General features: G+C 43.9%; 1 protein-coding gene and 1 long non-coding RNA gene across 2 annotated transcripts; one reads left to right on the top strand and one right to left on the bottom strand.

Moving 5' to 3' along the window:
• The first annotated feature begins 2323 nt into the window (after positions 1-2323).
• tmem116 (transmembrane protein 116) lies at positions 2324-21741 on the top strand. The gene is made up of 11 exons (XM_088618318.1): positions 2324-2710; positions 4021-4067; positions 4347-4410; positions 5181-5312; positions 11086-11190; positions 11593-11642; positions 12591-12674; positions 13439-13577; positions 17249-17393; positions 18372-18448; positions 19390-21741. The coding sequence occupies exons 1-11, from the start codon at positions 2630-2632 to the stop codon at positions 19567-19569; spliced, it is 1104 nt and encodes a 367-aa protein (XP_088474444.1). The 5' UTR covers positions 2324-2629; the 3' UTR covers positions 19570-21741.
• Positions 21425-23969, bottom strand: LOC148641786 (uncharacterized). The gene is made up of 2 exons (XR_015929833.1): positions 23577-23969; positions 21425-23209 (listed from the first exon to the last, which is right to left on the bottom strand). It is a non-coding gene; the product is annotated as an uncharacterized LOC148641786 (long non-coding RNA).
• Positions 23970-23971: the final 2 nt, after the last annotated feature.

Here is a 23971-nt window from a genome sequence, read left to right as displayed (position 1 = left end):
TTTGCTGTTTAAAAAATACAGTAAGCTGGGAGCAACAAACCTCTCTGTCCTCTTGTCCTTAGGTGCGTTTCGATGTCTGGAAGATGTTATAAAAGGATTCCTCCAGGGCAGATGTAAGGAGTTAGTTCAGCACAACACACCGGTGTTCCACAGGATTACACACCCCAGTACAGAACTCCACCCTGCATGGTTTGATCCGCCATCATACTGATGGTCAGCCTTTCTGAAGCAGGACTGTTTTGCAAACTGCCCCCTGCAGGGGATGGGAACTAAACTGCTATCCTGTGGCATGTACCAGTCTTTACAGGCCAGTCATTCCTCTCTTTCCAGAAAGGTTTAACTGCTTTAAGCCAAACAATTAGAAGTATTATATTTTGGTGCAACACTGCAGGCAGATAAGCATTGGCTGATGGAGACTGGATTTAAACTGTTAATTTAGGCTCATCGGAGCACGCAGCCTGCAGAGGACCATTCCCGTTTTGTCATAAAGCTGCCCTGAGTTTTAACCTTCTGGATAATTGAAAATGAGTGATGCTCACAATGACCTCTCTTCGGGAATCTCAGTGTCCACTCCACTTCTGTTTTTAGGAAATATATTTTAGCAACTGTATAGGGAGATCAGAGCAAAAAATAAAGGCGGATGCTTGGTGGAGATTCCGTGTTAACTCCACAGTCTACCCACGACATAAACTGGAACTCTAACGGAGATTACAAGTAGAGGTAAATATGAGAACGCGTATTTATAACCCTCAATCGGCATTGAAGCTGAGTCGAAGATTATTCTGTTAATGGGCATTACAACGGGTTTAACTGCTTCTGCTGTGTGAGGAAGTTTGGAAACACTGTAGTATTGTAATGAAGAAACGAAACGTGTGAAGTGCTGGTACTCATTCCTGTTTTCCAGATCATTTTGCACTGATTCCCGATATGTAAACTTTCTGCTGTTGATACTGTATATTCCCTTTCCTGTCGCTTGTCAAGAACTTTTGACCCACAGTTCAGCTTCTGTTATGGTGAACAGATAACTGGACTAGTGAATTCCTAAATGTTCAAAATGCATATTAACAAAATACCGCTCTACTTAGTATTCATTAGATCACTTATCACAACGTGTAAGCATTCGTCTCTTCCAGTTCAGTGTGGGACTTTCAATTCAAAGTATCCTAAAGATCCTGAGAACAGACATTTGGCGCTCTCCTGAAAATTCAGGTTAAGTACTACAGTATCACATGAAAAATCAGACGGTATGGATATTAAACGCTCCTCTGTGCCTGTGGTTACTCAGAAGCGCGACAAATGCGGTCGGGTCTTGAGCGGAAGAAGTCGTTTTAAAATCATTAACGCGCTGGTGTTCGAAAATCCATTAAAGCTTCAGGGTGGTGAATATTTTGCCTCGATTAAAAAATATATATATTTGGAATATTTCAGCAGAAGAGGTGAGGGCGAGATAGACCATGTTATTGCTTTTCTATATATCTCTGTAGCTTTATATAAAGTTAAAGAAAAACGTTTGCGAGATGCCCGCTCGTTACAAGCCTGATCTGGGTGCAGCGCCAGCATGCGGGGCTGCAGAGGTTAATTCCACGCTGGGAAGTGGAAATGCAAAGAACATCTTAAGACAGCAGAAAATGTAATATAGCAAAGCTGTTTGCCAACTTAATTTTCATGATTCTACTGTTAAAGCCCATCTTGTAATCTGTAGTAGTTCAGGTGGGGAGCTGCGTCAGCATGCGTAGGCTGCAAAGGAACAGGTAAGAGGTTTATTCCCTGCTGAAAAAAGAAGAAATAAAACACAACGTTTCGGCCGTGGAGCCTTCTTCAGGTGTGTCAACCACCCGAAGAAGGTGTCACACACCTGAAGAAGGTTCCGCGGCCGAAACGTTGTGTGTTTTCTTTCTTCTTTTTTCAGCAGGGAATAAACCTTTTACTTGTATCTTGTAAACTAGACGAACAGATTATTAGTCCCTGCCTTGCGCCCTCACTGCTGCGAGATAAACTCCGATTCCCCCGCGACCCCTTAATTGGAAACGGGGGTTAGAAAATGGATGGGTATTGTATGAGTTACTCAGACATGCACAGTCTGTTTTTAAGTCTGCTAGGGAATTGCAAACGTATATATTTGTTGTTGTTTTTTTCACCTCCTAAAAAAGAAGGCGAAAAAACGTCTTGGCGAGAAGGTTCTGGCGGTTTTTTCTCCCCAACGTGTCTTAAAATAAAGTAAAACACCAGCCCACACCCAATGTCTCCTCTAAGGTAGAGCTGCCAAAAGGGGATGAATCTTGATGTAGCGTGTGGGCGGAGAAAGCCTCACAAGTTTATTTACTCTTGATGCGCACTGATTGTGTTGCGGGGCACTGTGGAAATATTGTGAGACGCGAGAGTGGGTAAAAGTGGAAACTCCAGCGCTTCGTGTTTCAAAAGCTCAGGAGTGACCAGCCGGGCAGCAAACGCGAAGACGCCCCCGGGGAGTGTTCGGATCCAGGGAGAAGTCAATATTTACAGGAGGAACATCAGCCAGGAAAGAAGACTCATCGGGAGCAATAGGATACTTTTTATTATAGAAGACTTACTTTCCTCGTTCCTCTGTTCCCGTCCGCTTAGGAGCGCCAGGCAAACGCAACGTGAAACGATGCAAAAACACATCTTCCCGAACGAGGGGCAGCACATCGATATTGTCAATTTGACAGCACTGAGTCACGACTGGACTGGGGTGAGTGATCTATTTTCTGAGAAAAAAAAAACATACGAGTGGGTATGAAACATGAATTTCAGTTCGAAGTCAATAATATTTATTCAATTCCTTGTTGTTATGCTAGAAAACACAATGATATATTTTAAATATTGACGGAGACTAGAAATTGAAGTATTGAAAAGCACAACATGCCCTAAATATTTATTTTAATGCTGCCGACTAGATTTAGGTGTTACGTTTTCTGACGCTCTGCAGTAGTGTGCGATATTACTACAATTCATTTGGTTATCATGGATTACGCCTTGAGGGAGACCTCAAGTCAACCAAAAAATGGATATAACAAGTCAGCTCTCGATGGTGGAGCGATAGTGAGGAGCTGACTTTCAATATATGCTGGACGTTCAAGAAATCCCTCAGGATATAATTCGGGAAACTGCTGCAGATTGAATTTGCGCTTCTCTTTCGCACGCAAGTTAGCTCGAAAGCAGGTTGCAACCGTAACAGCACCTGGGAATAAGCCTTTCACCTTCGATACTTCACTTTTACGATACGGTTTTGGAGTAGCCAAAATTAAAATAACCGCAATTTAGTTGCTAGTTTGACATGCAGAGCTGGCTTTATAATTCATAAATGCTACATGCACGTTGCTTCATAAATTTGTAAGGTACCCCTGACGTAAAACCTGTTTGTTTTTTTCGATCTGGTACTTTCATTTGTTATTTCCTTCATTCCTGACTACCCGTCAGGTGCTCTAAAAGCTTAAACCATTAGTTCAAGATTATTTTTCGTTAATTCATGCAAATTAACGAGTCGAAGACACAATACTCTACCCAGGGTTTGGGATTTCAGAATAACTTCCTATGAGAATAACTGGAGTGGGACTCTCCAGGACCTCTGATCTACTGTATATAAACCATTATGTGTCATGTTATAGGCTAGGGCTTAGCGAAGGCCTATTGTTAACCTAAGATTGTATCATGATTTATTTCTGCACATAGGGAAATTCTTACCTGCTATTCAAAGATAAAAAAATACTTTGATATTTCAGTAAATTTTACTTCTCACTTCTCCTAATCAATGGAAGTGGAAAGTAATGTGTTAATTGAATATTCTCCTTGAATTACACCAGTGGGATAGGAAGAGCTGAGTAATAATAGACAGTCATCTGAAGAACCCATCGGCCTTGTTTATTCTAATCTAAATTATTTAGTTTGCATTATCATAGCAGACTCTAGCAAGTGTAATTAATCTTACCGTGTTAGATCTGAACCAAGAACTTGTACACATCTGTTTTCTCTTTAAAGCAGTCTTTTCTTTTCATTTTTAAGGTGTACGATGCTGTACGATGGATCCAACTGGTCATGGCCATTCTGAGGTAAATTAAAAATGAAATTTAAAAGTAAATTTGCCATTTTTATTTCATATATCCATTATTTTATCTGTGGCCCCATCATCCTGTTTAGATGAAAGCTTTTGTGTAGTAGCTCTCAGCTATAAAGAATCATAGAATTTCTTGCCCAAGACTTCAGACCTTTTGCAATTTTTAGTTGTTAACAAGTTCTATATGGTTAGGATTTCTGTTACTGTTAGTGTGGGTGTTTTTTATTCCTGAACATGGTAAGCAAGTTACCCTTTCTGTTTTGTTGTTTTGCAGCATTGTGGGTTCGGGCTCTATCATAGCTTATGCTGCACTGCAGAATTTAATCCGGACACCTGAGGTATGCGAAAGGCATTCTTTATATTCTTACAGTACGTGTCCAAGTCTCATCCCCCGTCTTCCTTCACAGCAGATTCTCTAGCACGCTTCTGTTCAGCTGAAGCATGAGTAAAGAATGGAGCAAGCTGTGGAAAATGCTGCAGAGGTAAAGGCCGTGACCGAGTTTTCCTGCAGGCCTGGCGTGATTCGGCACAGGTAGTAGTTAGTTCGACACTCAGGAATTCACACTCGGCAAACATTCCTTAGGAGCTAACCCCTTGTTAAAGACTTGTTGTTTGTCACGCTCTCTTTAAAACTGCACATGCTTTAACAGCTGGAAATGGTTCAGAACCCCTTTTAGACATGACTTTACATATTAGCAGGTTGCCATTCATTTGTCACATTGAGTGTCATTAATTATATTTACAAGATAGAATTTGTCTGCGTAGAGATGAAGCTATCAATTCCCCCCATGCTGAGATAAGTAACATTACATTACGTCTTGGGCCCGGAGATCACAGTCGCTTCTTTCAAGGACCGGACGAATGAGAGGCTGGGGCCAGTTTGGGCTCAATGGCCTTCGCTTGTTTGCAATCAGATGTTCAGTATCGTTTGAGCTGGAAAGGGGATGCTGATTAATTCCCAGTGCTGGAGCTCATTTATACAGCTGGGTGGGAAGGGAGAAATTGGAGAAAAATGCCCAAGACAGGGTTACAACAGCTTTGGCCTCTGAGCGCTGCTGCACGGTTACTCTTGATGAAATAGCAGTAACAGTCCCATGGCCTCCTGCAGGTGCGGCCCTTGTTCTACCTGAGTGTGACGGACCTGCTGCTGGGTGTGAGCTGGCTCGTCGGGGCCGTGCTGTACAGGGAGCCCGTCAGCAGCCAGAGCGCCGTCTGCTACAACCTGCAGTCTGTCGGCCAGGTGAGTCGCCCGTCGCTCTCCCGCGCCCTGGGCTCCCAGTCCTGGTCCTGGGGACCCGCACCCCTGCAGGCTGCCTTTGCAGCTCAGCCGCCCTTAATAAATGCCAACGTTGGAATCTTTGCAAGACTTTTGCCTCTTCTAAGGTTGGTGATTGAAATTGCTTAAGAAGCGTAGTAGTTAAAAGCAACCTCTGACACGTTTTAGAACTGAAAACAATAAAAGAGTTTAAGTTCAACATTATTAAGGGTTGTTATATTGATAAAGCTGCTCCACGTTACAGAACAGTGACCTGAACAGTGACCTGAGCTTTTTTAGTTGCCGATTAAGGCTTTTGGATGGTTTCCTCGGTAACGCTGGGTGGCTCAAATGAGTTAAAGGCTTTGAAGGCCCTAGAACCAGCAGGGCCCAGAGCTGAGTCACTGGCTTTCCCCGGTGGGGAAGGGAGCTGGGAGCCCCTGTTGAGTGCCCATGTGAAGAGTGGATCTTGTGCCTTTCTCCCTGCTGAGCCGAGCCAGTTATGGGGCTGCACACTCATGCCACTAACGTCAGCCTCAGAGGTTTCTCTCCCTCTGTAAAAATCAGTTATCAGCTGCCTTAAAAATGATTTCCTGAGGAATAACGGAGAATGAGATGCATTGGAGGATGTTTGGGTGCTTATGTGAGTACTGAATAGCAAGTAGTTCTATGATGAGAATTTACTACAGGACTTTTGCAGTTTTACTGTAGTTTTTCTATTGTTTCCTGCAGTGTGCTTTGCTACACTAGACCACGCATAAACCATATGTACTGTAGCACACATTTTGTAAAAACATGTGTCCTGGCATTCCTGTGATTCTGCACACTGAAGGCATGTAAAAACCACGGTAAACTGTTGGGGAACTGTGAAGTAAAAACACAGTATATGTGCACAAATAGCACAACACATTTCACACTGTTAGCATTTCTAAATGAATTTTCAGTGGAGTTTAGGGTGATTGGACTTCAATGTTCACGTGCTACAGCTAAACCAAGCATTTCTTGTAAACGCGAAGATAAACATGTATACTCCCATCTTTCCTGCACAGTTGTGGATTTCATGGAAACAAACAACAACATCCGCAATCTGAATGATCTCTGCGTTGTTTACCAGTTCTTACTTATAAACACTCTGGTGGTTTTGTCTCTGAGGGCGCCTGATATTGTACACCGTAATTAAAAAAAAAACAAATACCCGCAGAGGCCTTTGTTACCATGAGACTCGTGAAGCGTGCCAGAGTCATGAGATGGCTTTTAAACACATCCCACAGTGAACGTTGCATTTTATAGAATGTTGAATGCATTTGCGTTAGCAGACATCTGTATCTAATTTCTCCAAAAGCACAGCCAGATTCTGTGGGTGGGTGGGTGTTTTACTTCTAGAATTTCAGATGAAGCTGCAGTATAATGCAGTAAGTAAAATGTTTATAAAGAGAAAGGGCTGCTCAACCCATCAGAGCTTGGTATTGTCTTGCACAGTGGTCATATTGAAAGATCCCATAATATTGGCCCTGACTGTATATTTTGCTAGCTTATTCCATCTGTTCACATTTGACTAAGAAAGTGTGTTATTGTTCTCCAAGGTAACAGTTCCATCAGAATGGTCTCATTTCTAATGCCCTGGGTTATGGAATTATGTCTGTTTTTAATTTCTCTGGAATTTCAGTAAGGAATAACATTTTTTTGAGGGAAATTGTTTTGCTCTCTTCCTGATGTGATCCAACCAGTGCTCTGCTCAGGGTCAGAAAAGCCTCCCTCAGCTTTGCTTTTGGGCTCATTGCATTGTACCTGAAGGCTTTGCTTTCTGCCGAAATAAGGATCTCAGTGTGAAAAGTTATGATTAATCCGGCAAAGGGGTACTTCTGAAGGATCAGAACCAGACTGTACGGGACCCTGCCCATTAGCAGCGCAGGAGAGAGCCTGCCGACACACAGCCCCACTGCTGGCGGTGAAGCAGACTGGAGAAGGTGTGGCACTCAGATAGTTGCCAGCGAGGGAGGCAAGAACACCCCAGGGCTCCCCTTCCTAAATCTCTCCATCCTTTTTTCTGCCCCCGGCATCGAAAACACAATTCAATAGTATCTTTGTTCGTTAACAAAAAACAATCAGAGTCAGGATCGCGGTTTCTCTAAACATACAGCAGGTATAGTTATTCTTCACCCTTTTGATGGGTCAATATGAGTCCGGTTTAAAACGTGTCAGAAACAATCATGCTGGAAGGATAAATATTTGATTCACAGTCAAGAATTTGGGAACGGCCTCGAGTTACATAATCCTGTATTAAGAACACACACAGCATGGAAGCAGATGTGTAGCCACATTTCCCTGACGTGTTGCTGTGTTGGTGTTGGTGCAGGCAGTCTTATATCTTATTTTCTGGTAAATCCTGCTTTATCAATACCTGCTTCTGCCACCAGAGCAACATTTTTTATCATAATTTTCTTTATTAAGTATAATGAAAGTATATTATGTATGATAATGAATAAGCAAAAAGTCCAAAGGTAAAAAATGTTGTTTAGCTACAGGTTTTGTTTTAGAAGTGTGAAGACGGAGTCTCGTGTGCTTGTCCACTACAACACCACATGCCTTCTGCCGGGAATTTTCTTTAATATTGGAATGTGGCTGAACCAGAATGTTTGCTGTTTTGCTATTTGATGACAATCAGATCTGACGTTTACTTTCAGAACTGCAGGTTTTTGTTTCATAAATAAAAGCCTTCACTTGGAGACAACAAAACAGAATTGTTGTCCCTTGCAATATTTCTTATTTCTTACTTAATTTCAATTTACCTGGTTGAAAAAATAATTTCTTGGAAGAAATAATCCTGCCTCTTGCATTAATCATTTTCCCAATAAGGAAAGTCTCTTTTTAATTAGCAATCCGTTTTATCAGATTACACAAGAACAAAATCCAATCCTGGATATTAAACTAGAGGTTATTATTTAGTATGTTAAAACAGAGAAAACATTTTGCTTTTAATAATATACATTTGATATACTGTATGTATTGTAGTTCAGGTGGGTAGCTGCATCAGCATGTGTAGGCTGCAAAGGAACAAGTAATAGGTTTATTCCCTGCTGAAAAAAGAAGAAAGAAAACACAAAGTTTTGGCTGTGGAACCTTCTTCACACCTGAAGAAGGCTCCACGGACGAAATGTGTTTTCTTTCTTCCTTTTTTCAGCAGGGAATAAACCTATTACTTGTATGTATTGTATATCAAAACCTGGTAGGGTTCAATCTGCGGCGTCAAAGGAGTCTTTTTTTCTCTGTCTCTGCTTTGTGTAAATCAGGTCAGGCATTATTAGATGGTACTTTCATTTTCATGTTGAATGTAACACAATAGGTGAAGCTCAGTTGAACTAACTCGTCTACTGGCAGGAGAAGGCTTCTGCCTGCCACTCTAATTCCTGTCTGCGATCAGAGCTACTTTCTCAGGAAATGCTCTTTCTGTCGCTCCACCGTCTGCGCTGTGGAAGCTCGAATCGGGAGCCGCATCAGCAGCGTCGGCTGCAAAGCAACAGGTATCAGCTGTAGAGCCATCTTCCAAAGTGTGTGCTGTCTTCATTCAGTACTTCTACCACTTACAATGAAGAAGCCCCAGTCTAGAGATCTTCACGTTATTATTTGAGGGTATTGTGTGTATTAAATACGATGAGAATTGTGGGTCTTTCTGGTTTCTCACAGGACCTCATGAGGTGCTGTTTTGACTGTATTGTGAATAAATTTTCCTTCTCAAAGAGCTCTTGTTCTTCTTTCAGCCTGCACTGAACAGATGTGAAGAGTTTAAACTTGACTCACCTTCCCAGCCTTCCCACCTTGACTCATCTGTATCACGAGGTGGTCATGTTAGCTTCATTTTTTTGTAGTAGAAACTGCGCCTACCTACTGTAACAGCTGCTTGTTTCTCTCTCAGTAAAGTGCTTGTGCATTTCAGATTTTGAAAGCCTTTGGTCTGTAGACTGCCGGCTGATTGATTCTGTGAATATTAAAGCAGCAGGCCTCAGAGACTGGGAAGTAGCAGCCTCTCAATACCTCAGTACAGAAGTATTGTACAGTCCTTGAAAGTGTTCAGTAGTATTGTGTGTTTATTGTAATTGTTTGCAGTTGTTATAATAAGGAGGTCATAGTGTACTCATGAAGGTTCTTGTTCCATTTTGGTGAGGACGAGGTAGGAACAGCATGTGACAAAGTAATGATTATCTAAGGACATGGTACCAGTGCTGTTTATCCAGCATGTATATGAAGCAATTACTCAGGCAGGGCAGCCATTTTTACTGTCTGAGCTCAGAAGTAGCTAAAATTAGCCAGAGTCAACAAAGGCTAGGCCACCTTGTTGAGTGCAATCTTTCCTTATCAGGAAAGAGGCACCTGGGAATAGTTTTCGTAAGACTTGTTTGAATTGAGGTTGAGTACTAACAGTGGTGGCAAAGTGAGAATGACGAATGTGAATTTTCACAGTGTGTTCTGACCAATTCGGAGAGCAGGTGACTGGGATGTGTCCATTGTGAGGTTCGTCTTGCCAGACTTCACGTGTTACAAAATCAAGTCGGTTAACGTCCCACTCTGGGAATGGAATCTCCAAATTTTCCAGACTCTCTAGTGACAGATCCTTAAGAACCGCAATCAGACCCAGTCCATACAGGAGACGGTCGGATAAATCAAGAGTTCTCTGATCCCTGCACTAGTCCCAAACCTCTTTTTGTCTCTCACCGCTAACGAGCGGAAGATCTGTGCTGAATGATCTCGGCCTGGCCGCCCTCAGTTCTCTGAGAGTCACAATGAGGCGATTCACTGGGAGCCTGTCTCCTCACGTCATCTGCCAGTTCAGTGTGTGCCATAGCACATGCATGAAGCTCATAGACCCTCCCGTCACACTCATTAACGTCTCCAGGCTGTGGACCAGCTCCCAGTGTTAAGATGCCTGTTGTGCAGCGGCCCGGGCTTCTCATTTTATTTGTGTTGTATATTGGAGAGAAAAGGCCAGCTTGTGCCCATGAGTTTGCAGTGGTTTAAGAAAAAAAGCCAGAGAAAGATCTTCTAAGAATTGGTCATGAAATGTTTGAGGGGTGAACTGCGGAAATTGGCCGATTTAGCTTGATAGTACCTGCATAGAGGAAGCTCCTGTGACAGATTTATCCTCAGGGACAGATCTCCAGATAAGCGGGTATTTTGTTGAGAAAACCCTGAGACTTGTGACCAGCGGGGGAATCCCAGTAACAATTCCCCGTTTGCTATCTGATGTACCAGGCACTCAGCTGCTCCTGGGGGTGGATGAGGGTGGGGGAATGGGATTCTGCTGCTGCCCTCACTGAGGGTCGTTAGTTCACTGTCCCCCAGGGGAACCTCTGAGCAGCAAGTGTGCAGCAAGATGGACACGGGGCTGAGGGAGTCTAAACTCCAGAGAGAGGATCAGCATGGATGTCCTCTTGGACGTGAAAGTTCAAGCAGAAGTAGTGGAAGCAGTGAGCTTCAGTGGCAGCTATGTTTTTTTTTATTCCACTGTCTAATTGAAATATAAAGTAATTTAAGGGGGAATGTGACAATCTCACCAGTAAACTAATGATTTTCTAGGGGCCGATGAGCACAGCGATGCAGCCATCCAGGCCATGAGCAGATCAATGCAAACACTGTGACCTGCAGCACTCCTGCCCTCCCCCACATTGAGCACCCCCTGGTGGACAGAGTCTGTTACTGCTGGAGAGAATCGAGCACCACAGTGAATCAGAATGAAGTCCTATTGTTTTCCCTTTTCCTCCAGATATTCTACGTCTCTTCGTTTTTCTATACTGTCAACTACACCTGGGTTCTGTACACCGGACTGCTGGAGAAGTACCACAGGAATGTGAATGCCTTCTCACCTCTGGTGAGTTTATTCCAACAGCCTGGCCTTTTCTCTTAACTACAGTTAAGTAACTCCACTCCAAAATGAAATTGGCAGCATTTTAAAACTCTAACCTATTCCCTGGTCTGCATAATGTACCCAATTGAATGTAAAATTTAATGAACAGCAGTGATATCTGTGATATGGCCTAACTGCATCCACAGTTAAGTCTTAATGAAAGACTCAGTTAACGTTACAGTTCAATGCAAAGACATGAAGTGGTATCAGATGTCATCCCAACAGACTTTCTTATACAAGCATTTCTCTTTTTCAAAACATTGCTGAATGAGCTAGTGAACGGCTAGTATCGCACAGTATTAGTAAGAGTTTTGGGGGGGCATTTCCTTGTTAACTAATGATGTTTGATTTCTCGCTGTTTTTCAGTATTCGGAGAAAGCCTACAGGGTCAGCAGGATAGCCACGGTGTTATCAAGGTAAAAAGATTTATAAACACAGCTCCCGACTGGCTCAACCGGTACAGACACTTGAGCGGTGTGCAGAGCTGAGACATCACGAGATCGAGGCTCCCTCAGATCAGCTCTCTCTCTCCTCAGATGGGTGCCACACCCCCTGTATGCCTCTGTCAATCTGGTAGAGTGTCATTGGATGAATGCAACAGATCAGAGGAGCCTGTCTGTGCTTCCTCATTTCTGTCACCCAGTCAGTACAGAGGGCATCGCTGAGGCCCAAGACATGAAGACACTGTGATTCCTAATTGGAAATCACATGAAAAATGGCACATCTAAAATACAAAGAATTTACACCCAGCTTCTTGTGCCTGCATGGACTTTCGGCTTCCCCAAAAGGAAAAAGGACAGAGCTTTTATGTTTTTCATCGCCCTGTCTTTCTTCCCTGCTGTGATGCTCCCTGGGCTGTCCTCTGGACTCTCTGTCCTGCCACATGCAGGTTAGATGGGACCCATTCTGAACGAGCTCTTCACTCAACTAGAGCGGCCAGTCTTACTGAAACAAAACTACACACAGTATACATAGTCGGCATATAATCCCCACTGTGATTTTAAAAGGAAAGATTTTGGTGATCATTTTATCATTTTCATCTTACAAATAAATGTGTGTAAACCTAAGACCCTTAAGCATATCTCTTGGATTGAGGAAGTTACACCTACTGTACAAAAGGAGACTCCCCATACACAAAGCAACATTTTTATTACCTCATTTATTAAGTGGGGTCATAGCAGTCATTTAAGATGTACCCCACCTCTTTACTGGATGCTGGATGCTTGTTTCCCCGGTCGAGGGTGTTCTAGTGGGCCACGTCGTTAAGGTCCCGGGTTCTAGTGGTACAACCCGCTGGGGTCATTGTGAGGAGGCGAGCTGGCGGCAGCTGCTGTGCTCACAGGGGTCTCCTCCTCTCCCCGCAGTGTGGCTCCTCTGCTGCTCATGGCCCCAGTGTTCGGGGTGGGGAATGCCTGTGAGTGCTACCGGAACGTCAGCCAGCCGTACAAGTAGGTTCTTCTCCGCACTGTGTCGCTCATGTCTGTGACAAGTGAGAGGCTTTGGTCCCCTTTGCTGCTCCGCTTGAAACTTTTCCCTGAAACACCGTGTTCTGCCCAACTGCATGGCAGCGTGAGGAGATGAGGTCCTTCAAGCTAGAAGCCCAGAAAACATTATCATTTGCACAAGGTAGAAGAATTAATATCCAGTTAAGGCACTAGAACAGGAAATCTACACATGAGGGGGTTTCGCTTGGCCCATCTAGCTAGTTCAGTTGGTAGTATTGTTAGTAGTTCATTAGCCTTAAGATCTCATCCAGCCCCTATTTGAAGGAAGCCAGGATATCAATACCACAGCTGGGCGGCTTGTCCCAGACCCCCACAACTCTTCTTGTATAGTCCTCCCGCACTCAGCTAGAACAAAAGACTGGCCCTGGCGGCAGAGTGAAGCCCCAGCAGACAGGGTCCCACATGTAGAGGTGATCGTTTCCTTTCAGTTTCAGTTTGTAAAAAGACACGAATTGTCATTGTTGTCACACCGGTTAAAGGAGGAATCTGGAATGAGGAATCGGGTTGGAAGCTGGAACATACAGTACCGATTGTTATCACTTGCACGCAGCGCTGTTGTCTTTCCGGTGCCAGTTGTTATTTCGCAGGCGGGTGTGAACGGCGGCCCGTTGGGGATGTTGGGTGAGGGGAGACGATCCAGAGTCCTCAGAGAGAAGAGCGCAGGGCTTCGGGATCCCCTCTCACTGCCTGTGCTGCGCCCCCTGCAGGTGCCTCCTGATGCACACGGGGGAGCTGGAGCCGACGCAGAGCTCCCGAGAAGCCAGCGCCCCGCTCTGCCGCGTCATGCACTACTACAGCATCGGCGTCTTCCTGCTCGCCTTCCTGCTCGCCCTCACGGGCATCGTGGTGAGAGACAGCGCCGGGGGCTGGGCTGGGGGGAGTTGCTTTCTGCCGTCAGCGTACCCAGAAAGGAATACAGAGATGGAAGGGCGGAAGGCTCCCGAGCCAGCGGGAAGAACCGCACGGAAAAAAACAGGGTTAAACCCGGCAATGCAGATCCCCATCCGAGCTGGTGTGCCGCCAGCAGAAACCGGAGTCTAGATTCCTGATTAAGCTTCAGCAGCCTTTGGGGCTCAGAGCTCTGAGCACTACTCTCCACTGCCGCTTGTCGTGTTCAAACCCTGGCCTTCTAGTATAAAGCAGGACCTGGGCAGCCAGAGCCCTCCAGGCCCCCTGGGCCACTGAACCCCTCAATGACTGAGGACGTGCAAGCAGCTCAGAATGAAAGGAGAAAGAGAGGACCCTGAGGCTCTGAAGTAAGGCATGTTTCTAACGTTGGGCCTTTTAACCTGTTACCTATCCCACTATTTCAAATGGGATGCTAAAAAATAGAATTTTCAAGTGGCGGCCGCTAGGAGCTGTGGCGTGTTGTCCCACTAATCAGATTAGACAATGCAAGGAACCAGACCAGGTATTTAACAGGAGGGAGACCTGGGGAGGCGGTGGAAGTCTGTTTTTTTATTCCTCAAGACTGCGTCACTTTTGCTTATCGATTTATTAAGAGGGTTCCCTGTTTACCCTGTCGGTCTACAAGTTAAACTGGGACAATTCATAGCTGTGTTTTTTCTGCGTTATGCCCCACTTTACAACAGAGGAATGTCTCTGATTTCCAAAGCAGCGGGGAATGTCCTTCCACACAACACTTGCAGTTGTTCTTCCTCTTTTGTATCTACAGCGGCCAGACACGTCAACACCATCTCTCACAATAGCTTCGTGGGCTTTCCAGGATGCTGGCAATCGCCTGACTTTCTCTTTCACACACTATCGCCTTACTTCAGCTGTGATAACAGCAAAACAGACACAAGATCAAAAAGTGCATTTGACAAAATCTGACATTGCATTGTACCAAAGCTTCATTGGCCCAGACAGTATCTCTGGTGCTTGAACCACAAACACCTTTTATGAATGTGTTTTTGTTAAATCACTTGCAAGGACTGCTTTTCCAAATGAAATACCTCCGACAGGTTCTGCAGCTCTTTCACGTCATCAGCATAGTTCCTTGGCTGCAAGCATCTGCTTTGGCCTCAATCAATGAACAATTAGGTTCATAGGCCAAAACAAAATTACTAAAAGAATGCCCCAACCCTGGTAACAGCTGATAACCTTTGGTTTGCAAAGTTATTTTTTTATTCGTTTATAATTTTAAGGCATGTGCTTTTATTGTATGCCGCTGAGGGAATAAAATCACTGAACTACAGTATAAACTAGTATGTTTTCTTTAATCAGAAAGGTTTACTGGAAAAAAAAAGAGATTTCAAGAGATTTAAAATTTAACAGGATGATGACTGATTAATTCCGTACTTTAGTCCCATCTTTTGACTTGTTTTTAAACTGTTATGCTTGAATTGTTGTATATTCAAGCAGTCTAGATGGGAGACCTCTTATACAATACCCTGTGTCTTCAGTCAGATTGTGTTCTGGGTGAACAGATTTCTGATTCCCAAATTCTATTTAGTACATATTAACTAAGGATTTAATGTATAATTTACAATTTAGTCTGGATTGAAATGAGAAAAGATTTTCACTGTTCTACGCAAAACTGTGCAGTCTACTGGATTTCTGTAAAAAAGCAAGCATTCTAGAATTCTAGAAGTCCGTGGCTGCTTGTGTGGATTGTAATATCAGAGCCACTGTTGGTGCCATTACAAATCTAGCCATTAGCTCTTCAATGTCAGATGTGATGTCCTGCTTGAGCTGGTGCAGAAGAGTTTCAGTTTGCAGTACGACAACTGCCGATTCTGAACTCGGAAGCTCTGATGGGTCAGATCAGTTAGGGCCCGACTAGAGAGCTGTACTTCATGCTTTTTCCTCCATGTGGAATTCATGTCACGAGTTGACTGGAGAGCCAGGGGACTGTGTTGACAGGCCCACACAATGAATCTAATGAAGCTAACAGAGTGTCCTAATGAACTCCACACCATAACAAGCCCTGGCTGTGCTGTTTTGGAGGGGGTGAGAGCAAGCTGTTTCCTTACTGCTCCCCTGCTGGCATGCTGTTTTAATGGCAGTGGAACACACTGGGCACAGGTTTGTGGTGCGTGTGAAAAATATTTATTCAAACAGCCTGGCTCCTGTGCACCCATCCTCGGCTTCCCTCTGTCCAGGACATCCTTTGACGTCGGTTTTAGATCAGTTGGCATCATCCTGTGTTGTGGCCGATGAGCTCACCACATTCGAGACAGTGTCCCCACTTGAACCCGTCCACTCACAACAAAACAGTGGAGTGGAGCCCCAGGCCTGTCGCTCAGCAGTCCCCTCTGTCTGACCTAGCACTTAGCTTACGTTCTTCTGCTTAAGCAGCAAAATAAGTCATATTGTTTTGCTACCTGCGGGATTTTCGTGACAGACAGAGTGAAGAAACAAAGGCAGCTGTCCATCAATCAGTTCAAATAGGTAGCTGCATCAGCATGCATAGGTGGTGAAGTCCATCAATTAGCCAATCGCAAGAGTTGGGCGGGGTCATAGGTCAGCCCTGGCAGTTGCCAAGGAAACTGATCCATGAAATGTGCGTCCACAACTACTTGGGCTCCAGCTGTCACGAGATTGTCTGTGCTGAAGCTGTAGCGACACAATTAATGTTTTTGCTTTGTCTGATCACCCCAGGACCTGTCTGCTTTTTTCTGCCAATTGTGTTGTTTCAATATTGAAACTAATTGAAAATTTGATATGGACTGACAGGAGATTTTTTAGCCTTGCAGTCTTCCAAAGCTAAAATTGTCTTTGCAACCTCTTCAAGGCAGAAATTCTTCACTCAACTACAGCAGTAAAGATAGTTCTTTTGTTATGTTTCGCTTTATTAATGAAATTTTTATGTTCCTGACATTTTACTGCAATATTTGGTGATGCAGTTTTGTCACAATAAGAATTTATAACATGTTCATGACTAAATTCTAGATGTATTCTGACATTGACTGTATTAATTAGTTTTTGAGTGTTTTTTTATTGGGTTGTGCATTACTCAGATGTTTAATTACTGAAGCAATTATCTTCCCAAGTTACTGTGGACACCTGTTATAATGTATCTCTTTATGCCAGGATTGCAAAGCTTTGCATGAAACTGGATCAAAGTCGGAAACATCTGTGGTACAGTCTGTAAGAATTCAGCTTGCTCTGAATTCAAAGCAGCTGGGAGATGAAAGATACACCAGCATCAACATTTCCAGTTTAAAAGACTGACGTGCTTTGAATTAAAAAGGACTGAACACAAGATGTCCAGAAATATGTTATAGAGGTCAATAACCTGGCTTCTTTCAGGAAAGGGCTGGATGAGATATCGAGGTCACGTAGCTGCCATCAGACTGGTAAGGTGGCCTGAAGGGACTCCTTTCTGATACTCTCCATTTTCGGCACTGTCTTGCCAACATCATCAGTTTCTCAAGTCAGAGTGAAAATACAGCCACACTGCCTACAGTTATCTAAATCACGGTTTTCCTATCCAAGATCCCCAAAATCCAAATGCTGTCGATTTCAATTCGGTGTGGAGTCGGCCCCATCTCACTGGGGGTGTCCTCTCTCAGGTCCTGATGGTGAAGGCCCGGTCGCTCTACAAGCGCTTCGTGAACTCCAGCGGCTTCCTAGGGGACCAGCAGTGGGCCAATATCAGCGTCCTGGAGCGCCGGGTGGTGCTGTACCCAGCGGCCTTCTTCCTGTGCTGGGGGCCAGGTCAGTGCAGAGTGGTGCACCCTTCCTCCGGGAGACCACCTTCGCCGCACGTGTGGCACGCACGAACTCATGTTCAAGCAACTGCAGTTTTTTTGTTAGCCGCCAAAGGGTGGCGCCAGCGATGCTGCTTTTCACCCAAGTGTGAGAGCCTTAGTGGGAAACAACACTCTGATGAACATATCGCAGCTTTAATTAAGGCCGTCTTTGTCAATTTACAGACCTCTTCATTCCTAAACCGCAACACACAATGAGCTCCACCACAGACCCCCTGTCACTGTCCCAGTGCCAGCCAGGGGACATGTGGCTTGAGATACCAAAGCCGTGGTGTCTACAGAGATCCTGCCATAGCAGTGAAAGAAGCAGATCCCTACTGGTGTCATTCATTGTTCTGAATGTCTTGCTGCAGTGATGCAGACATCTGCCTTTGGGTTATTGCTTGATAACAATGATTAGTCATTTAACAATTAGTTTTATCCAAACTTTACAGAGACCATGTCATGAACTATACATCACAGATGTACAGTTGGACCTGTTTCTGTTAATATTAATTTGTGGGCTACAGCTAGTCAGGTGTTTGCGTATTTAATTAGGATTCACCCAGAATTTTATGATGTGTTGAGCATGTATATTTTAAGTCATTGCTAAAGGATAGAAATACTCAAGAAATTAAATTCATTTTCTTCCTTTGTTTAAGAAAGCAGAGCTAAATAATGGGGAATTATGGCTGATAACATGTTAACTCTCAACGTAGGAACTGCTTGAAGGAAGATTTGCTGCAATTTAATCTTAATAGGTTTTGAGGTGGGACACTGGAGGTAATTTGATTGACAAATTGTGATGTGTTGTGACTCATAAACGGTAGGTGCAAGATGAATCAGCTATAATGATGAAATAATAAGAGATTGCAGGGGGTTTCCTCTAACTAAGCAGCTTTGTGTTACTGTTTGCCTCATCCTTCCTGCTGTTTTCTGCCCTCAGCTGTTCTCCTTGCCATACTGAAGCTGTTTAACCCCAGTGGACAGCCGGAGCTTTTCGTTACACTCTACATCTTACAGGTAACGTACCTATTCCCCCGGAGCAGTGGCACAGAGCACAGACTTGACTCGTACAACTTCATCAATTTCAATCTGTTTCTTATTAAAGCGATAGAACAATATATTGGCAGGGAATCTAGGTCAACAAAACCACAGGGTTGTAGCTTCTTGGAATAAAAATGAAATCTCATGATCTGACATGTTAGAGGAGCATTGCAGAAATTACTTCACCTCACAACAAAATCTATTGTTTTTTTTTTTGTGTGCTTGCAAATTATTTCCAGCTGCGAGACTGTCAAGGGGGACTTTTTTATCCAAATTTCTAGATTTTTAAGCTAAAGGAGGAAATATTCACCCCGTGCATTTCAAACTCCGCACTACCTGGGAGATTGGCAAACATCAGGGGGTCACTAGGGGCCGTCGGGGGCGCAGGCAGAGCTGGATCAGGAAGGCTCCGGAGTGCGGGCCGAGCCGCTCGACCCGGGTCCTGTCCCCAGCACTGCGGGCCGGAGTTCCCCCGCTGACAGCAGGAGCAGACAGCAGACAGGGAAGTCAGTATTTGCAGTTTAAGGATTTCTTGAGGCTGCTGGCAGCCCCTAAAGTCAAGAGCTGCAGTATCCAGACGAGGGGCTCCATCCCTGGTCTTAACGGGCTACGGCTTTTTATCTGGTTTCCTTTCCCACCAGCTTCTCATTGGCTTAATTGAGCAATAATTGGCTGGGATAGTAAAACATATTTTAACCTTCACCCTCTGCCTGAAGACACAGCTGTAAGTGTGAAGAACTGGGGCTCACTAGGGAAGATGTACAGTAGCTAGGGAAGATGTGCAGAAACAGCTAACGTAGCGTGAGGGAGTATGAAGGAGAACTGACAAGCAGATAAGGTACGAGCAGCTCAGCAAGACAGGCGGAGCTTGTATTTCCCGGATGTTTAGCAGCTCCTCGGCCCTCTCCCCTGCGCAGGCGCTCACCTCGGCCTCTCAGGGGCTGCTCAACTGCTTCGTGTACGGCTGGACGCAGCGGCTGTTCCGGTTCATGAAGAAGAGCGCCACTCGCGACGCGGACACGCAGACGCCCCTGCTGAGAGCCCAGAAGAAGAGCTACGCTGCCTTGGTCTCCACCGCCACAGGCACCTCCAGCTAGGCGGCCACCCCGGGTGCTGATGGGATACCTGGGCCGTGGCCACAGAGACCGCCTGGACACGCGAAGGGACTCTCAGGGCCACACCAGGGGGGGGTTCCTTGCCCCCGGGCGAGGAGGTCAAAGGGACGGCCTGCGATAAGCTGCAAATCAGCTGCCATTGACTCTAACAGAATGTCTGTTTCCTCAAGTCCTTTAACTTCCCGAGTTAAAAAAGGGAAAAGACCAGCTGACTGGGAAAGAGAAGTCAGTTGTTCCTGTGTGAAGAGGAGATGGTCTGCAGTTTGCTTGAAAGTTATTTTAATTTTGAGAACAGAAGGCCCACCTAGCCCATTTGGCAGTTAGTAAAGAACACGGATCCGAGAATCTCATCCAGCTGTGTCCCGGAGGTGTTGGCTTCAGTGACACGGCCGGTTGCTGTGTACTCTCACCAGCCCTTGCTCGGTCATTCTAGGACGACTTGCTCAAAGTGAGATTTCTGGTTTTGTGAAGATCTTGTTTCACAGGTCGGTATGCAGACAAATGACAGTAAATGTGACACACTCTTTGTGGGCGTTGCAGTATACTCAGAGAAACTGGGAAGAAATTAAGAACATCTGTTTTCTCAAGTTGTTTATCAGAGACTCATGCCATGACATTTGGTTCCGGATTTGAAATTTCCGTTTTGATCCACGTCAAACTAAACCCCGGAAAACTTGCATTCCATGAAAGAACACGATCTTGCACATGAATGGGCTGCAGAAACCATGAATTTCTTCAGTTCCAGTGACTCCTTTCTGGTAGTTTAATGTAACAAAGGGGAAATACATTTATGAATTGATCAAGCACAACAATGATTTATTTGTACTATACTAATGAGTAAATATGTAGATGTGAAAATCTGTCTGAGAAAATGGACACAGCAGTCCTGTGAAGAAAACAGGGCATTTAAACTCCTTCCACAGTCCTATCACAGCAGGGACTGTGTTCACCTAATGGACATTGAGAATTAATGACCTGATTTTTCCTGAATCCTGCCAGTGACTGCTTGCTCAAGACGAGTTTTGCAAAAACTGCTTTACACAATAAATGTGAATAATATTTGACTTCTAAGGATCAGATGGACTTGATGAAAACTTAATGAGTTGCTTTTTTACAGACATTCCTGTGTAGTTTTTGTAAGTCTACAGGCTCGCTACTAGTTTCTAGACATTTTCTATATAGATTATACACAGTACTCATTTCAGAAATAAGCACAGTGTATAATATACATAATTTTCCATGGAAATATTATTAATTTGAATTTTCTGTTATAAAGCTTTACTACATTAAGCAAAAATGGAAGAACAATTGGACCTTGTTTTGGGTACCAGTCTATTGATTGTAATTAAATGGTCTTTGCTGAAGCATGCCATCCTTTAAAAGTTTTTATAACGATTCATCTTTTCTATAGCCATGTGGAGGAACACACTAATATAGCTTGCATGTATTTTCCTTTTATACATAATTCTGGACCTCATATCAGAAGAGGTCAGAATCTCGACCTTCTCCATTGCTGTGATTTAAAACGTTTAGCATTTATTTTCATCATAAAAAGTTAATAGCTGCCAGCCACCTGACAAATGGACAATAAACGCCTGAAGAGCTTCCTCTTCTAAACTAGAATCCACGTTCTAAACTGGGAATCTCTGCCTTTTTAAAGACAACAAGCCAAGGCCATCTTGTCATACTAGATGAGACACTTTACTGTATAGTTATTGATCTGAAACCTTACTGTCCTCTTCCCCGATGTGTTTCTTTGCTGAATACAGTTTGCGTCTCATATACATGTATAATATATAATACATACATTAGGAAATAAAATAATTAGTTCTACAGCTTTTTTGCATAATGAGTGACTGCATGTGCATTTAATGAATCTTTGTTCTCAGATGATACAGAAAACATCATAACAAAATTTCATGAATGTCACTGGCATATTTAAATAGTTCTGTTCAATACTGAAATGACTCTCCTTTTCATCAGCATGACTGATACAAAGAGCTACACTCTGCTTTGTAGAACACATTGCTAGCACACATCTTACAGTTTGTGTTTTTATAAAAAATGTAAATATACTTTTCATTATGTATTAAGTTATTTGTAGGTGACATGGTGTCTGTAAAAATAAATAAATGTGGTAAATATTGTACTGTACAGCATTGATATAATTATTCGATATTTGTTTCTTCTTCTTTTACACTTCAGGTGTAAACGCAGTCTGAACAAGCTGTAGATAAATAGAATATGTGCGTGTGCATCCAGTTATTACCTTCAATGAGGGGACAACATCTGAGAAAATGTCCCTGCAAAGACATTAACTGCTGAACAACACAAAGAGGAGACATTTGCTCTCCAGTCCAGAATTCCAGCAATCTTCCCCATCGGCCTTTCCTCCTTGTGCGTGACTGAAGAGGAATGCAGCCGAGAGGCGTGCGCCGTGCAGTCTCGCAGGCACACATGGCATTGTGCAATTATCAGACCCAGGGCCTGGACAGTTCAGTGTCAGTTGTTGCTTCTTACAGCTCTGCCACACTGTGATGGGCAGCCCCAGTGTCTGGTTTCTTACAATACTCTGTGAAGCTGCCCCCCTACAAACAGCACAGTTTGTGATACCCACTGCATTCTTCAATGCTGTGTTTGTGCCACTGAAAGTAGTGTTGGTGCTGCTCCTTAGATATAGTGCCTTCTTTTTCCTGGTTCTGTACTGAGGCTTACAGGTCAGAGCTGAGTTTAATGTAACCAATAATGTAATGTAATTAAGCAACCAAGCTCAAACAATGATTTATTTATATTAAACTGAGGAGAAAATATACAGATGTAAAAATCTGTCTGAGAAAACTGACACAGCAGTCCTGTGGAGAAAACAGGGCAACTAAACCCCTTCCACAGTCCTTCATAGCAGGGACTGTTGAGCTAATGGACATAGAGAATGAATACACTAGTGCCATCTACTGGTAATAAGTGGGAAAGCGCTACCCTTATAAAAGCACTGAACAAGTGTATTCTGTATCTCGGTTCAGTTTACTTGACATAGGCGCAAGTGCCATGAAATGCCTATTTGTACGTATGCTGCAATAGAAAGACATGAAGTAATCAACCAAAACATAAACACAGAATAGCAGCCGCAACAACAAGTCACGGCCAAACTTAATACTTGTGTTTTCGACTGAGCATCATCGTTGCCTGCAGCTGATTTCACATTGATTCTGAAGGGGACCAGTGAGAGGTAGCTGAAACGGGAGATCTACTGTATGCCCCTGGACATATTTTATTTTTATTTAAGATTACTGCAGTTTTGAACACGCTTCCGCTTGTAAAGAATGTTGTTGGGTACAACAGCAAGCGCCGCTTCACATTAATCAAGCCAAGGAATGGACGAAATGCATGCGTTAGCTTTTCTGCATCACGTCGGGAGAGACATGAATGGATATACGAAGGAACAGGTAAAGGATGATTCCCTGCTGAAAGGTAAACAAAACTAACCCACAATCCAGCTGTGGAGCCTTCTTGAGGCGTGAGAAAGCGCCCCAGCCGAAGCGCTGTGTTTGTATTCTCACCTCTCGGCAGGAAGAAGCCTTTACCTGCTCCCGTGCAGCCCTCGCGTGCTGACGCAGCTCCCTCCCTGAATGGACACGAATATCATTGAGAACATGAAGAAAAGACGCCTTTACAAAACTGCAATTCTGAGTTAAGCATTCAAGGCACACAACTGTAATTAAAGGCACTATACACCCAGCATCTTTCGCATGCACAGAGGAATTACAGAAATGGTGTGACAATTACATCATGTCCCCCAGTCCCCGAGTGTTGCTCCAGGAAAGCAAAACGTGCTCAAATCTTCTTTTTGCAAAATGTGCACTAACTTTGCTGTCATTGCCAAGCTCAGACGTCAAACATGCCTTGAAGGTCTTTTCTTTATACCAGTCCTTGTAGTATTTTCATAGGTCACCGATATGTTGGTGGCATATCGATCTTTAATTGGTTCTCACCCATAAGTGGTAAGTTGGGTGGCATAGGATTTTGAAGTCATCTTGAAACCTGGTAGGAAGCCAGCGCAGTTCTTCAAATTGAGAGTGAAACTCAAGTGCAGGGCCATCCACTGATAGGGTTACTGCATGGGCTCTACACAGCTGATGGGAGGGGCCCAGAAGCAGGACTGCAGCCTTATCGCAGTCTAAATGAAGGAAATCTGGAGTCATCCAGGTTTTCATGTCAGAGATACAAACAAGGGAGGACAGAAATTTAAATACTTCACAAGGAAACATCCCCCGCGAATCTAAATAAAATACATAAATAAAGCGATACCTTGTTTTAAAAAAAAGTATTCGAAACCCTCGTATTGAAAGCGGAACAGCGAGCTGCACCTAGAGAAGCGCGCAGAAGC

Source organism: Lepisosteus platostomus, chromosome 24 (assembly GCF_059453375.1).
Source record: "Lepisosteus platostomus isolate fLepPlt1 chromosome 24, fLepPlt1.hap1, whole genome shotgun sequence".
In the NCBI taxonomy this organism is placed as follows: Eukaryota; Metazoa; Chordata; class Actinopteri; order Semionotiformes; family Lepisosteidae; genus Lepisosteus; species Lepisosteus platostomus.
The sequence above is the reverse complement of the archived record's forward strand: the minus strand, read 5'-3'. Positions and strand labels throughout refer to the sequence as shown.